This window comes from Piliocolobus tephrosceles, chromosome 21 (genome assembly GCF_002776525.5).
Source record: "Piliocolobus tephrosceles isolate RC106 chromosome 21, ASM277652v3, whole genome shotgun sequence".
NCBI lineage: Eukaryota > Metazoa > Chordata > Mammalia > Primates > Cercopithecidae > Piliocolobus > Piliocolobus tephrosceles.
In genome coordinates, this window is record NC_045454.1 from 44,665,342 (window position 1) to 44,675,989 (window position 10,648).

At 53.0% G+C, this 10,648-nt stretch overlaps 1 protein-coding gene across 2 annotated transcripts in view; it reads left to right on the plus strand.

Annotated features, from left to right (window-relative positions):
• FBN3 (fibrillin 3) overlaps positions 1–10,648 on the plus strand; it is an 86,684-nt gene that overhangs the window by 32,472 nt on the left and 43,564 nt on the right. For both annotated transcript variants that reach the window (XM_026455607.1, XM_026455606.1), the window contains exons 27-36: positions 1,310–1,435; positions 1,586–1,708; positions 2,078–2,203; positions 3,199–3,324; positions 7,264–7,386; positions 7,577–7,699; positions 8,162–8,287; positions 8,377–8,499; positions 9,585–9,707; positions 9,949–10,110. In XM_026455607.1, the coding sequence (XP_026311392.1) occupies positions 1,310–1,435; positions 1,586–1,708; positions 2,078–2,203; positions 3,199–3,324; positions 7,264–7,386; positions 7,577–7,699; positions 8,162–8,287; positions 8,377–8,499; positions 9,585–9,707; positions 9,949–10,110 (1,281 nt within the window). The remainder of the gene's footprint in view (positions 1–1,309; positions 1,436–1,585; positions 1,709–2,077; positions 2,204–3,198; positions 3,325–7,263; positions 7,387–7,576; positions 7,700–8,161; positions 8,288–8,376; positions 8,500–9,584; positions 9,708–9,948; positions 10,111–10,648) is intronic.

A 10,648-nucleotide genomic window follows, 5' to 3' on the forward strand; every position in this document is an offset into this window, starting at 1 on the left:
GTGACTGTGTGTGTCTGTACAATGGGGAGTGTTTGCATGTGAGTAGGTGTGAGTGTGTGTGTGCATCTATGTGAACACACAAGACGGTTTGAGTATTTGGATATGAATGTATCTACCAAGGGTAAGTGTGTGTGTGTGTGTGTGTGTGTGTGTGTGTGTTTCATTTTGTTTTGTTTGACACAGGGTCCCAGTCTGTTGTCCAGTCTGGGCTGCAGTGGCACGATCACAGCTCACTGCAGCCTCCACCTCCTGGGCTCAGGTGATCCTCCCACCTCAGCCTCCCAAGTAGGTGGAACCACAGACATGCGCCACCATGCCTGGCTTATTTATTTATTTATTTATTTATTTTTTGAGACGGAGTCTCACTCTGTCGCCCAGGCTGGAGTGCAGTGGCTGCCATCTTGGCTCACTGCAAGCTCCGCCTCCTGGGCTCACGCCATTCTCCTGCCTCAGCCTCCCAAGGAACTGTGACTACAGGTGCCCACCACCACACTCGGCTAATTTTTTTTTGTATATTTAGAGACGGGGTTTCACAGTATTATCCAGGATGGTCTCAATCTCCTGACCTCATGATCCGCCCGCCTCGGCCTCCCAAAGTGCTGGGATTACAGGCGTGAGCCACGGCGCCCAGCCATGCCTGGCTAATTTCTGAGTGGTTGTGTTTGTATGTAAGTCTGTGTGCGTGTGTGCAAGAGAATGTGATGTGTAGTTGGATGCAAATGCATGTTTATAAAGGGAGGTGTGTCTGTGTGTGAGTGGGTGTGAGGATGTGTTTGTGAGTGGGTGTGTGTGGGTGTACCTCTGGGTGTGGCTGTCTGGGTATGGACGTGTGTTTGTGCAAGGACAAGTATGTTTGAGGGTGTGTTTATGTGTGTGTCTGAGTGTGCACATGGGTGTGAGTGTGCCCCGGGTGTGGCTGTGTCTTTACACACAGGTGAGTGTATTTGTATGCAAGTGGATATAAGGTGTGTTGTGAATTTAGGAGTGTGTCCCTGAGTGTGAGTGTGTATCTGAGTGTGCCTGTGTGTGTCTGTCAAGGGCGAGTGTGTTCACACGTGAGTGGGTGCCGGGGTGTGTTTGTGAGTCTGTGTGAGCAGGCACGTGTGGTGTGTATCTGGGTGTCTGTGTTTATAGGAGAGTGTGTGTATTTGCATGTGAGTGAATGTGAGTGTATGGACAGGCACATGCGGGTCTATGCCAGTGTCGGCAGCGTGAGCTGCTTAGCGCGCGTGTGTGCCCCGGTGTGTCTCATGGTCACACAGACGGCAGATGGGGCACAGGCTTGTCTTTCATCTGCACTCCCCCACAGACATCGATGAGTGCTCCCTGAGGGATGGCCTGTGTCCCCACGGCCACTGTGTCAATGTCATCGGTGCCTTCCAGTGCTCCTGCCACGCCGGCTTCCAGGGCACACCGGACCGCCAAGGCTGCGTGGGTGAGACTGTGCCCACCTGCTGGGCGCTGGGCACCAACCGCATCCCCAGCCATAGTGGCAGCCCCTCCTGTCCTCAACTCCACTCTGTTCCCACCCCCAAACCAGCCCCCTCCCCCCAGCCTCAGCCCCTGTCTGCCCTGCATCCTGCAGATATCAACGAATGCCGGCTCCGGAATGGTGGGTGTGACGTGTACTGTATTAACACTGAGGGCAGCTACCGGTGCAGCTGTGGGCAGGGCTACTCGCTGATGCCCGACGGAAGGGCATGTGCAGGTAGGTGGGCACAACCTCTTCCCACTGCCTGGTGTGGGGGGTGAGGAGGAGGTGCTGGCCGGGTCCTACACTGGCCCAGAGCCCAGCACAGCGTAGTGAAGCCAAGCAGACCCGAGGCACCCCCTGCCTGGCTTGTGGTCCTGGCCCCAGGCAGGCTGTTCATCCTGTGGGAGAGCCCCTGGGGTTTTTGCAGAGGAGGGTGAATAAGGTGGAAAACAAACTCAGAATTGCCTGAGCGCCCCCAGACTGCTTGAGTGACCATCGCTGTCCTCACCTGGCTACAGGTCGTCCTGGGGCCTGGGGAGCAGATGTGTACTGGGTGGTCTATCAGGGCAAAGCTAAGCACAGTTCCCAACCCTGCTCCCCCAGACGTGGATGAGTGTGAAGAGAACCCCAGTGTTTGTGACCAAGGCCACTGCACCAACGTGCCGGGGGGTCACCGCTGCCTGTGCTATGATGGTTTCGTGGCCACGCCAGACATGAGGACATGTGTTGGTGAGGAGCCGGGATGGCGGGGTGGAGGAGGCGGTGTCAGAATTCACACACCAGGTCTTCCACAAGGTGGTACATAGGCATGACAATGACCATTTGAGGGTAGGGAGATGAGGCTTTGTAACAGCACTTGGTTTTCCACTTAAGTGTCCCCAGTATCCCAAGTCTGCTCCCCAAAGCCCGTGAGATCCCATTTACGGAACAGAAGCAGAATTCCCCACACCTTGCTCTTTTAAATGGCATTTGTTTAATACGACATATGCTACACCTATCGGAGGATCGTGTCCTGTTCAAGGTCTGTGCGTTAAGATCACCGAAGACAAAGGGGTTTCTGGCCGAGGACAGTGGACAAGGCAGGAAAGAGACTCAGAACTGTGTTCTGTAAGGTGGCGATTGCTGTCCTCACCTAGCTACAGGTTGTCCTGTTGTGTGCCGGGTGCCCTATCAGGACAAAGCTGAGGCCAGCGTGTGGAAGTTCCAGGAAGTAACAATGTAACTCCCGGCCAAGAAACCAAGTGAAGCTTGAAGAGCTTAGAGAGTTTCAGTTTGTAGGAGTCTCAGAGAGCAAGCAAGTCTCAGCGATGGGCCTTGTGAACAAATGCATTTAGGGAATGCGTTCTGCTCCATGCCCCTGTTGCAGATCCACTGTGCATATTGGCATAAAGGCTCTGGAAAGTCCTGCAGGAGGACACCCTGGTTAGCTTTGTGGATCTCAGCCTTCTCTAAATGTATTTGACCATAAAATACTTTTGGAACCACATTCCTGGTGTGTTCTTTGGAATGTGCACAGTGAAAGGCTCACAAAACACTCCCGATTGCCCAGTAGTGGACATAGAGGGAGCTTCCCACCCCTGGAGAAAAGAAAGAGAGTCCTAGCAGAGAGGACCTGTGTGGCGGGACAGTCAGGAATGCTGGGGCTCTCCCTGTCACCCTCACCCACTTCCTCTCCCGTCACCCCTGCACCCGGTCCTCAGACCTCATGCTTTCTTCCCCAACAGATGTGGATGAGTGTGACCTGAACCCTCACATCTGCCTCCACGGGGACTGCGAGAACACGAAGGGTTCCTTTGTCTGCCACTGTCAGCTGGGCTACATGGTCAGGAAGGGGGCCACGGGATGCTCTGGTGAGCCGGCGGTCAGCGGTGCAGGCAGAGAAGACTCCCCGGGGCCATTTTGGGAATCATGCAGATTCATGCCGAGGGCAGCCAGAATTCATTCTCATAGATTTCCACGGATGGCTTCTTGTGTTAAAGCAAGAACAGAGGCCGGGCACGGTGGCTCAAGCCTGTAATCCCAGTACTTTGGGAGGCCGAGACGGGCGGATCATGAGGTCAGGAGATGGAGACCATCCTGGCTAACACGGTGAAACCCCGTCTCTACTAAAAATACAAAAAAAATTAACCAGGCGTAGTGGTGGGCGCCTGTAGTCCTAGCTACTTGGGAGGCTGAGGCAGGAGAATGGCATGAACCCGGGAGGCAGAGCTTGCAGTGAGCCGCGATTGCACCACCACACTCCAGCCTGGGCGACTGAGCAAGACTCCGTCTTGAAAAAAAAGATAAAAATAAAAAAAAGAACAGAGTCCCGTACAGTGCCCTGGGGGTCCCCTGAACAGCTCAGGAGGGGAAGCCCCACATGTCTGCAGCAGCATTTCTGAAAGGCAAATCCCTGATAATTTGATGCAATACAGGGATGAACACTTAAACATTTGAATAGTGACAGTGTTAGTTCCCTGTGGTTGCCGTAACAAATGATCACACAATTGGTGGCTTAGAAATTGATTCTCTGGGCCGGGCGTGGTGGCTCACGCCTGTAATCCCAGCACTTTGGGAAGCCGAGGCGGGCAGATCACCTGAGGTCAGGAGTTCAAGACCAGCCTGGTCAACATGGTGAAACCCCATCTTTACTAAAAATACAAAAATTAGCCAGGCATGGTAATCCCAGCTACTTGGGAGACTGAGGCAGGAGAATCATTTGAACCCGGGAGGCAGAGGTGGCAGTGAGCCAAGATAGCACCACTGCACTCCAGCCTGGGCAATAGAGTAAGACCCCGTCTCAAAAGAAAAAAAGTAAATTGATTCTCCACCTGGCATGGTGGCTCACACTTGTAATCCCAGCACTTTGAGAGGCCAAGGCGGGAGGATTGCTTGAGCCCGTGGGTTCAAGACCAGCCTGGGTGACATGGATACATCACAACACGGCCATATGACAACATTAATAGAGACAGCAACCCCATCTCTATTAAAAATTTTAAAAATTAGTCTGGGCAGGGTAGCTCACACCTGTAATCCCAGCACTTTGGGAGGCCGAAGTGGGTGGATTACCTGAGGTCAGGAGTTTGAGACCAGCCTGGCCAACATGGTGAAACCCCGTCTCTACTAAAAACACAAAATTAGCTGGGCGTGGTGGCGCATGCCTGTAATTCCAGCCACTTGGGAGGCTGAGGCAGGAGAATCGCTTGAATCCGGGAGGCGGAGGTTGCAGTGAGCCGAGATCGCACCACTGCACTCCAGCTTGGGCCACAGAGCAAAACCCCATCTCAAAAAAAAAAAAACAAACTTTTTTTTAATTAAAAAGAAATGTATTCTCCTTCTAGAATAATAGTTCTGGAAGCCAGAAGTCTGAAATCAAGGTGTCTGCGGGGTTAGTACCTTCTTGGGGAATCAGAGGGAGAACCTGTTCTATGCCTCCTTAGCGTTCCTCAGCTTGTAGACGTGTCATTCAAGTTTCTGTCTCCATCTTCACAAGGCCTTCTTCTCTCTGTGTATCTATTTTTTACAATTTTTCATTTTTTACTTTATTTATTTATTTATTTTTATTTTTATTTTTTTTTGAGGCGGAGTCTCACTCTGTCCCCCGGAATGGAGTACTGTGGCCGGATCTCAGCTCACTGCAAGCTCCGCCTCCCGGGTTCACGCCATTCTCCTGCCTCAGCCTCCCGAGTAGCTGGGAGTACAGGCGCCCGCCACCTCGCCCGGCTAGTTTTTTGTAGTTTTTAGTAGAGACAGGGTTTCACCGTGTTAGCCAGGATGGTCTTGATCTCCTGACCTCGTGATCCGCCCGTCTCGGCCTCCCAAAGTGCTGGGATTACAGGCTTGAGCCATCGCGCCCGGCCTACTTTATTTATTTATTTATTTATTTATTTATTTATTTATTTATTTATTTTGAGATAGTGTCTCACTCTGTCTCCCAGGCTGGAGCACCGTGACGCAATCATAGCTCACTGCAGCCTCCACCCCTCCAGGTTCAGGTGATCTTCCCACCTCAGCCTCCCACACGTGCCATCACACTCAGCTAATTTTTTTTTTTTTTTTTGGCAGAGATAGTGTTTTACTATGTCACTTGGGTTGGTCTTGAACTCCTGGACTCAAGTAATCCTCTTGCCTCAGCCTCCCAATTTGTTGAGATTACAGGCACGAAGTCACTGCACCCAATAGTATCTAATTTGTAAAGGTGAGGTCGGGCTGTGTTGCCCAGGCTATAGTGCCGTGGTGTGATCATAGCTCATGAACTGGTTCATAGCCTTAAATTCCTGGGTTCAAGCAATCCTCCCAGCCTCAGCCTCCCGAGTATCTGGGACTACAGGTGCATGCCCCCAAGCCGGGCTAATTTTTTAAAAAGTTTTTGTTGATCAGGCATGGTGACTCATTTCTGTAATGCCAGCACTTTGGGAGGTTGAGGTGGAAGGATTCTTGAGCTCAGGAGTTTGAGACAAAAATTTAAAAAATTAGCCAGGCATGCTGGCGCTCACCTGTAGTCTTAGCTACTCAGGAGGCTGAGGCTGGAGGTTTGCTTAAGACCAGGAGATCCAGGCGGCAGTGAGCTAGATTGCACCACTGCACGGCACTCCAGCTGGGGTGACAGAGTGAAATCATGCCTTGGGGGAGAAAAAAGGTGTTTTTGTAGAAACAGGTTCTCACTACATTGCCCAACCTGGTCTCAAACTCTGCCTCAAGTGATCCTCCCACCTTGGCTTCCCGAGTAGCTGGGATTACAGATGTAAGTCATTGCATCTGGCTACACAGCCTTCTTAGAAAAACACCAGTCACTGGATCGGAGCCTACCTTAATCTGGGATGACCTCATCTTAGTTACATCTACAAAGACCCTGTTTCCAAATAAGGTCATATTCACGGGTTTCAGGGTTTAGGACTTGAACATACCTTTTAAGGGGACACAATTCTATCCACTCCAGTTAGATGGTTATTTTAATATGTATTAGAAACAAATGTTACACAACAGAGCATCAAGCTCATGACTTCTTAGAGGTTGTTGATGTGGATCCAAAATTGTCTTTTAAAACATGATTTATGTCCGTGAAAACAGGAGTGTGGTAAAGAAATGTTTAGTAACAGTAGCTCACCCAGATTTAACATGGCAGAGATTATAAGGGTGATGCAGAATTGACTCTGGATTGGAAATGCTGGTGGACAGGGAAATCCTGGCTTGGAAATGGGGTGTGTTCATCCGGACAGTCACTTGTTTTTTTGTTTGTTTTTGTTTCATTTGTTTGTTTGTTTTGAGACGGAGTCTCGCTCTGTTGCCCAGGCTGGAGTGCAGTGGTGTGATCTCTGCCCACTGCAAGCTCTGCCTCCTGGGTTCACACCATTCTACTGCCTCAGCCTCCTGAGTAGCTGGGACTTCAGGTGTCCATCACCATGCACAGCTAATTTTTGTAGTTTTAGTAGAGACAGGGTTTCACCGTGTTAGCCAGGATGGTCTTGATCTCCTGATCTCATGATCCACCCACCTCGGCCTCCCAAAGTGCTGGGATTACAGGCGTGAGCCACCGTGTGCGGCCGGACAGTCACTCTTAATATCTACCCCAAGTCTTTCATGCTGCTATTTCAGACCATTTCTGAGGGTTGCTGAGAGTCATATCTGTTAGGTTTGGGGGTTCTCCTCTCGGGCTCTGGGTAAAGATGGAAGCTCCCCCAGTGGAGGGGAGGAGGCTTTCTGGACCAGCTCTGTGCTAGAGAGGAAGAGTCCCCGCCCTTTCAGCTGCTATGGCATCGAGTCTTTCCTTCTGTGACTGGGTCTCGGTGTTGTGCCTCCTCTCCCTTTAGATGTGGATGAATGCGATGTTGGAGGACACAACTGTGACAGTCATGCCTCCTGTCTCAACATCCCAGGGAGTTTCAGCTGTAGGTGCCTGCCAGGCTGGGAGGGGCATGGCTTCGAATGTCATGGTGAGTACCTGGGGGCAGGAAATCAGGGCAAAGCAGAAGAGGTAGGTGAGGGGCAAGGCAGTGGGAGGGTGGGGTGCGGGGGTGTCTGCAGGAGGGCAGTCAGGGTTGGAGGATTGGAGAGTCTTTCTCCCTTCTGCCCCCCACAATGCACACACCATGGGGTGGGGGGCCTGGGCTCCGTCTCCTGCAGACCTGGATGAATGCGTCTCCAAGGAGCACCAGTGCAGCCCAAAAGGTGACTGTCTCAATGTCCCTGGCTCCTACCGCTGCACCTGCCGCCAGGGCTTTACCGGGGATGGCTTCTCCTGCGAAGGTGAGATTAGGGGGTGAGAGGGCAGGGGCCCTAGAGGGACAGCCACGGGGGCTGAATTCACGGTGGCCGCCATGGTCACTCAACCTCCTGACTCCTTCTGACTCACTCATCACTCCATGGGTGCTGGAGAGGCTGTGTCCTCCGCCCAGGGGGTGCTACTGCCTGTCCACGGCTCCCTTGAACCCTTAAGTGCATGAGACGCTTCCTTCCTGGCTGCTCTCGTCCCTGGATCCGGAGTGACTGGGTACCCTCTGTGGGGTCCAAGAGTCCAGACCACCTCTCCCCTCCCTGACCCTGCTTCGGTCACTTGCCTCCCACCCGGAGTCAGGGACTGAGTCCCCAGGGCTACTTGCCTGGGACTCTGGCTGACAGCGAAGTGTTCCAGTGACTGGGGCCTCCCACCCACCCTGCGTGGGTCCGGGTCCACCGGTCTCCAGTCCTCCGAATCTTGGGACCCCTCAGACAGAGACGAATGTGCCGAGAACGTGGACCTCTGTGACAACGGGCAGTGCCTCAATGCGCCCGGCGGGTACCGCTGCGAATGTGAGATGGGCTTTGACCCCACTGAGGACCACCGGGCCTGCCAGGGTGAGGCTGGGCCCGGCGGGGCAGAGGACAGAGTGGGTGGTCCCTGCCGCAGACTCTGGGTGGGGCAGGCTGACACAGGGTCCCCGCAGATGTGGACGAGTGTGCGCAAGGGAACCTCTGTGCATTTGGGAGCTGTGAGAACCTGCCTGGAATGTTCCGCTGCATCTGCGATGGTGGCTACGAACTGGACCGAGGGGGTGGCAACTGTACAGGTGTGAGGTCATCTGGGCTGGAAGGAGGGAGGAGAGAGCAGGAGCTGGGGCAGGGGACATGTCTTGCTCCCTCACTGCCCTCAGATCTCTTCTCAAGCATCCTCCCTTGGAGTCTTGCGGGGGGGTAGGGAGCGCCTTGCCTGATGTCCCCATCGTTTCCCGTTCCTGTTCCCCTGCTGAATAAGTTCAGTGATTGAAGTGGCCCCTCCACCCTAGCTGCCGAAAGGGTCTCCCACCTCTGTGTGTTTTAGAAATGGGCAGATGATAAATATTTTTGGCTTTGCAGGCCACACAGTCAGTCTCTGTCATAATGATTCAACTCTGCCATTGTAGCTCAAAAGCAGCCACAGGCAATATGTAAATGAATGAATGTGGCCCCTGTACCAATAAAACTTTATTGACACACATAGGTGGTGGACCGGATTTGGCCTACAGATCGGAGTGTGCTAACCCATGGTTTGAAAGTATTTTCTATAGATGGGTTTTGGCCGGGTGTGGTGGCTCATGCCCATAATCTCAGCACTTTGGAAGGCTGAGGTGGGAGGATCACTCGAGGCCAGGAGTTGGAGACCAGCCTGAGCAACATAGCAAGACCCCATCTCTAAAAAGTAAAAATAAAAATTTAGCTGGGCATTGTGGTGCACACCTGTAGTCCCAACTACTCCAAAGGCTGAGGCAGAAGGATTGCTTGAACCCAGGAGTTTGAGGCCGCAGTAAGCCATGATTGCGCAACTGCACTCCAGCCTGGTCAACACAGCAAGACCCTGTCTCTAAACATCAATAAATTAAGAAAATAAAATAGATATGGTTTTCATATGTTGACTGCATGGAACCCAGGGCAGGTAGAGTTCAACGAGCAAAACTCTGCCAAGCAGCACAGAGCAGGAGAAGGAATGGGATTGGAGGGGACAGAGCAGACTGGACGTTCCTGTCCCGTTAGGTTTCTTCCCAGGGACGGACATGACATTGTCCCCTGGTGCCCAGAAGCTGACCTTGAGTGAGGGCTGCAGCTTCCCAGGATGAAGCCAGGAGGGAGGGGGGCCGAGGCAGGGCTCCCTGCTGAGGACCACGCCTCCTTCCCACAGACATTAACGAGTGTATAGACCCAGTAAACTGCATCAACGGCGTGTGCGTTAACACCCCCGGCAGCTACCTCTGCAGCTGCCCCCCGGATTTTGAGCTGAACCCCAGCGGAGTGGGCTGCGTGGGTGAGTCCATGCTCAGCTCCAGATCAGGGTTCTGGGGTCAGCAGAGGTGGGTGGGATTGCCCCCTGGGTTAACTCAGATGTCAACGTGTTCAAATCTACCTACTCCTGACAAACGGGACATCTGCTGGTCTCCCGCAAGAGCGATTGTCCTTGTCACCTGTTGAAATAGACACATGCATGCACACGCACACATGCGGCTTTCCCCCTGACTCCTGCTAACCATCCCCTTCTGCCTGTTCAGACACTCGGGCTGGGAACTGTTTCCTGGAGACGCATGACCGAGGGGACGGTGGCATTTCCTGCAGTGCTGAGATCGGAGTTGGTGTCACCCGGGCTTCCTGCTGTTGTTCCCTCGGCCAGGCTTGGGGCAATCCCTGCGAGCTGTGCCCAGTGGCCAACACCAGTGAGTCCCTGTGGGACCGTTGAGCACCGTGGCCTGAGCCACCGAGACCCGGGAGCTTAGGGGGTCGTCTCTGCTAAGGGGAGGTGGGGCTTAGGCGACAGGAAAACCAAAAACTGGGGAAGGAGAGGGGCTCATCCTGGGTCATAGAGTGTACTCTTGGCTGGGCCTCTCTCCAAGGCTGCTTTCTGTAAATTCTCTGTGTTTGTAGTCACTTAATCACTCAGTCAGTCAACAAACATTGAGAGTTCCTCTGTGTCATGTGCTGGGGGCTGGGGACTCGGAGAAGGATGAGCCATAGCCTCTGCACACTGCTTCTCCCTCACTCTTAAACCAAGTGTCAGGACTATGAGAGTAGAGCTATCCTAAGGGTTTTCTTTGAGGCATAGCCATAGCTCAGGAGAAAGCTGTGGGGAAGAGAAAGCTGTGGGAAGGCTTTCCAGGGGAGGAGGCGTGAGTGAGGTTTTGAAGGATGTGTAGGAGTTTTCCTAGCAGAGTAGGGGGAATGATGTGCAATGCAGTGAGAACAGTATGTGCAAAG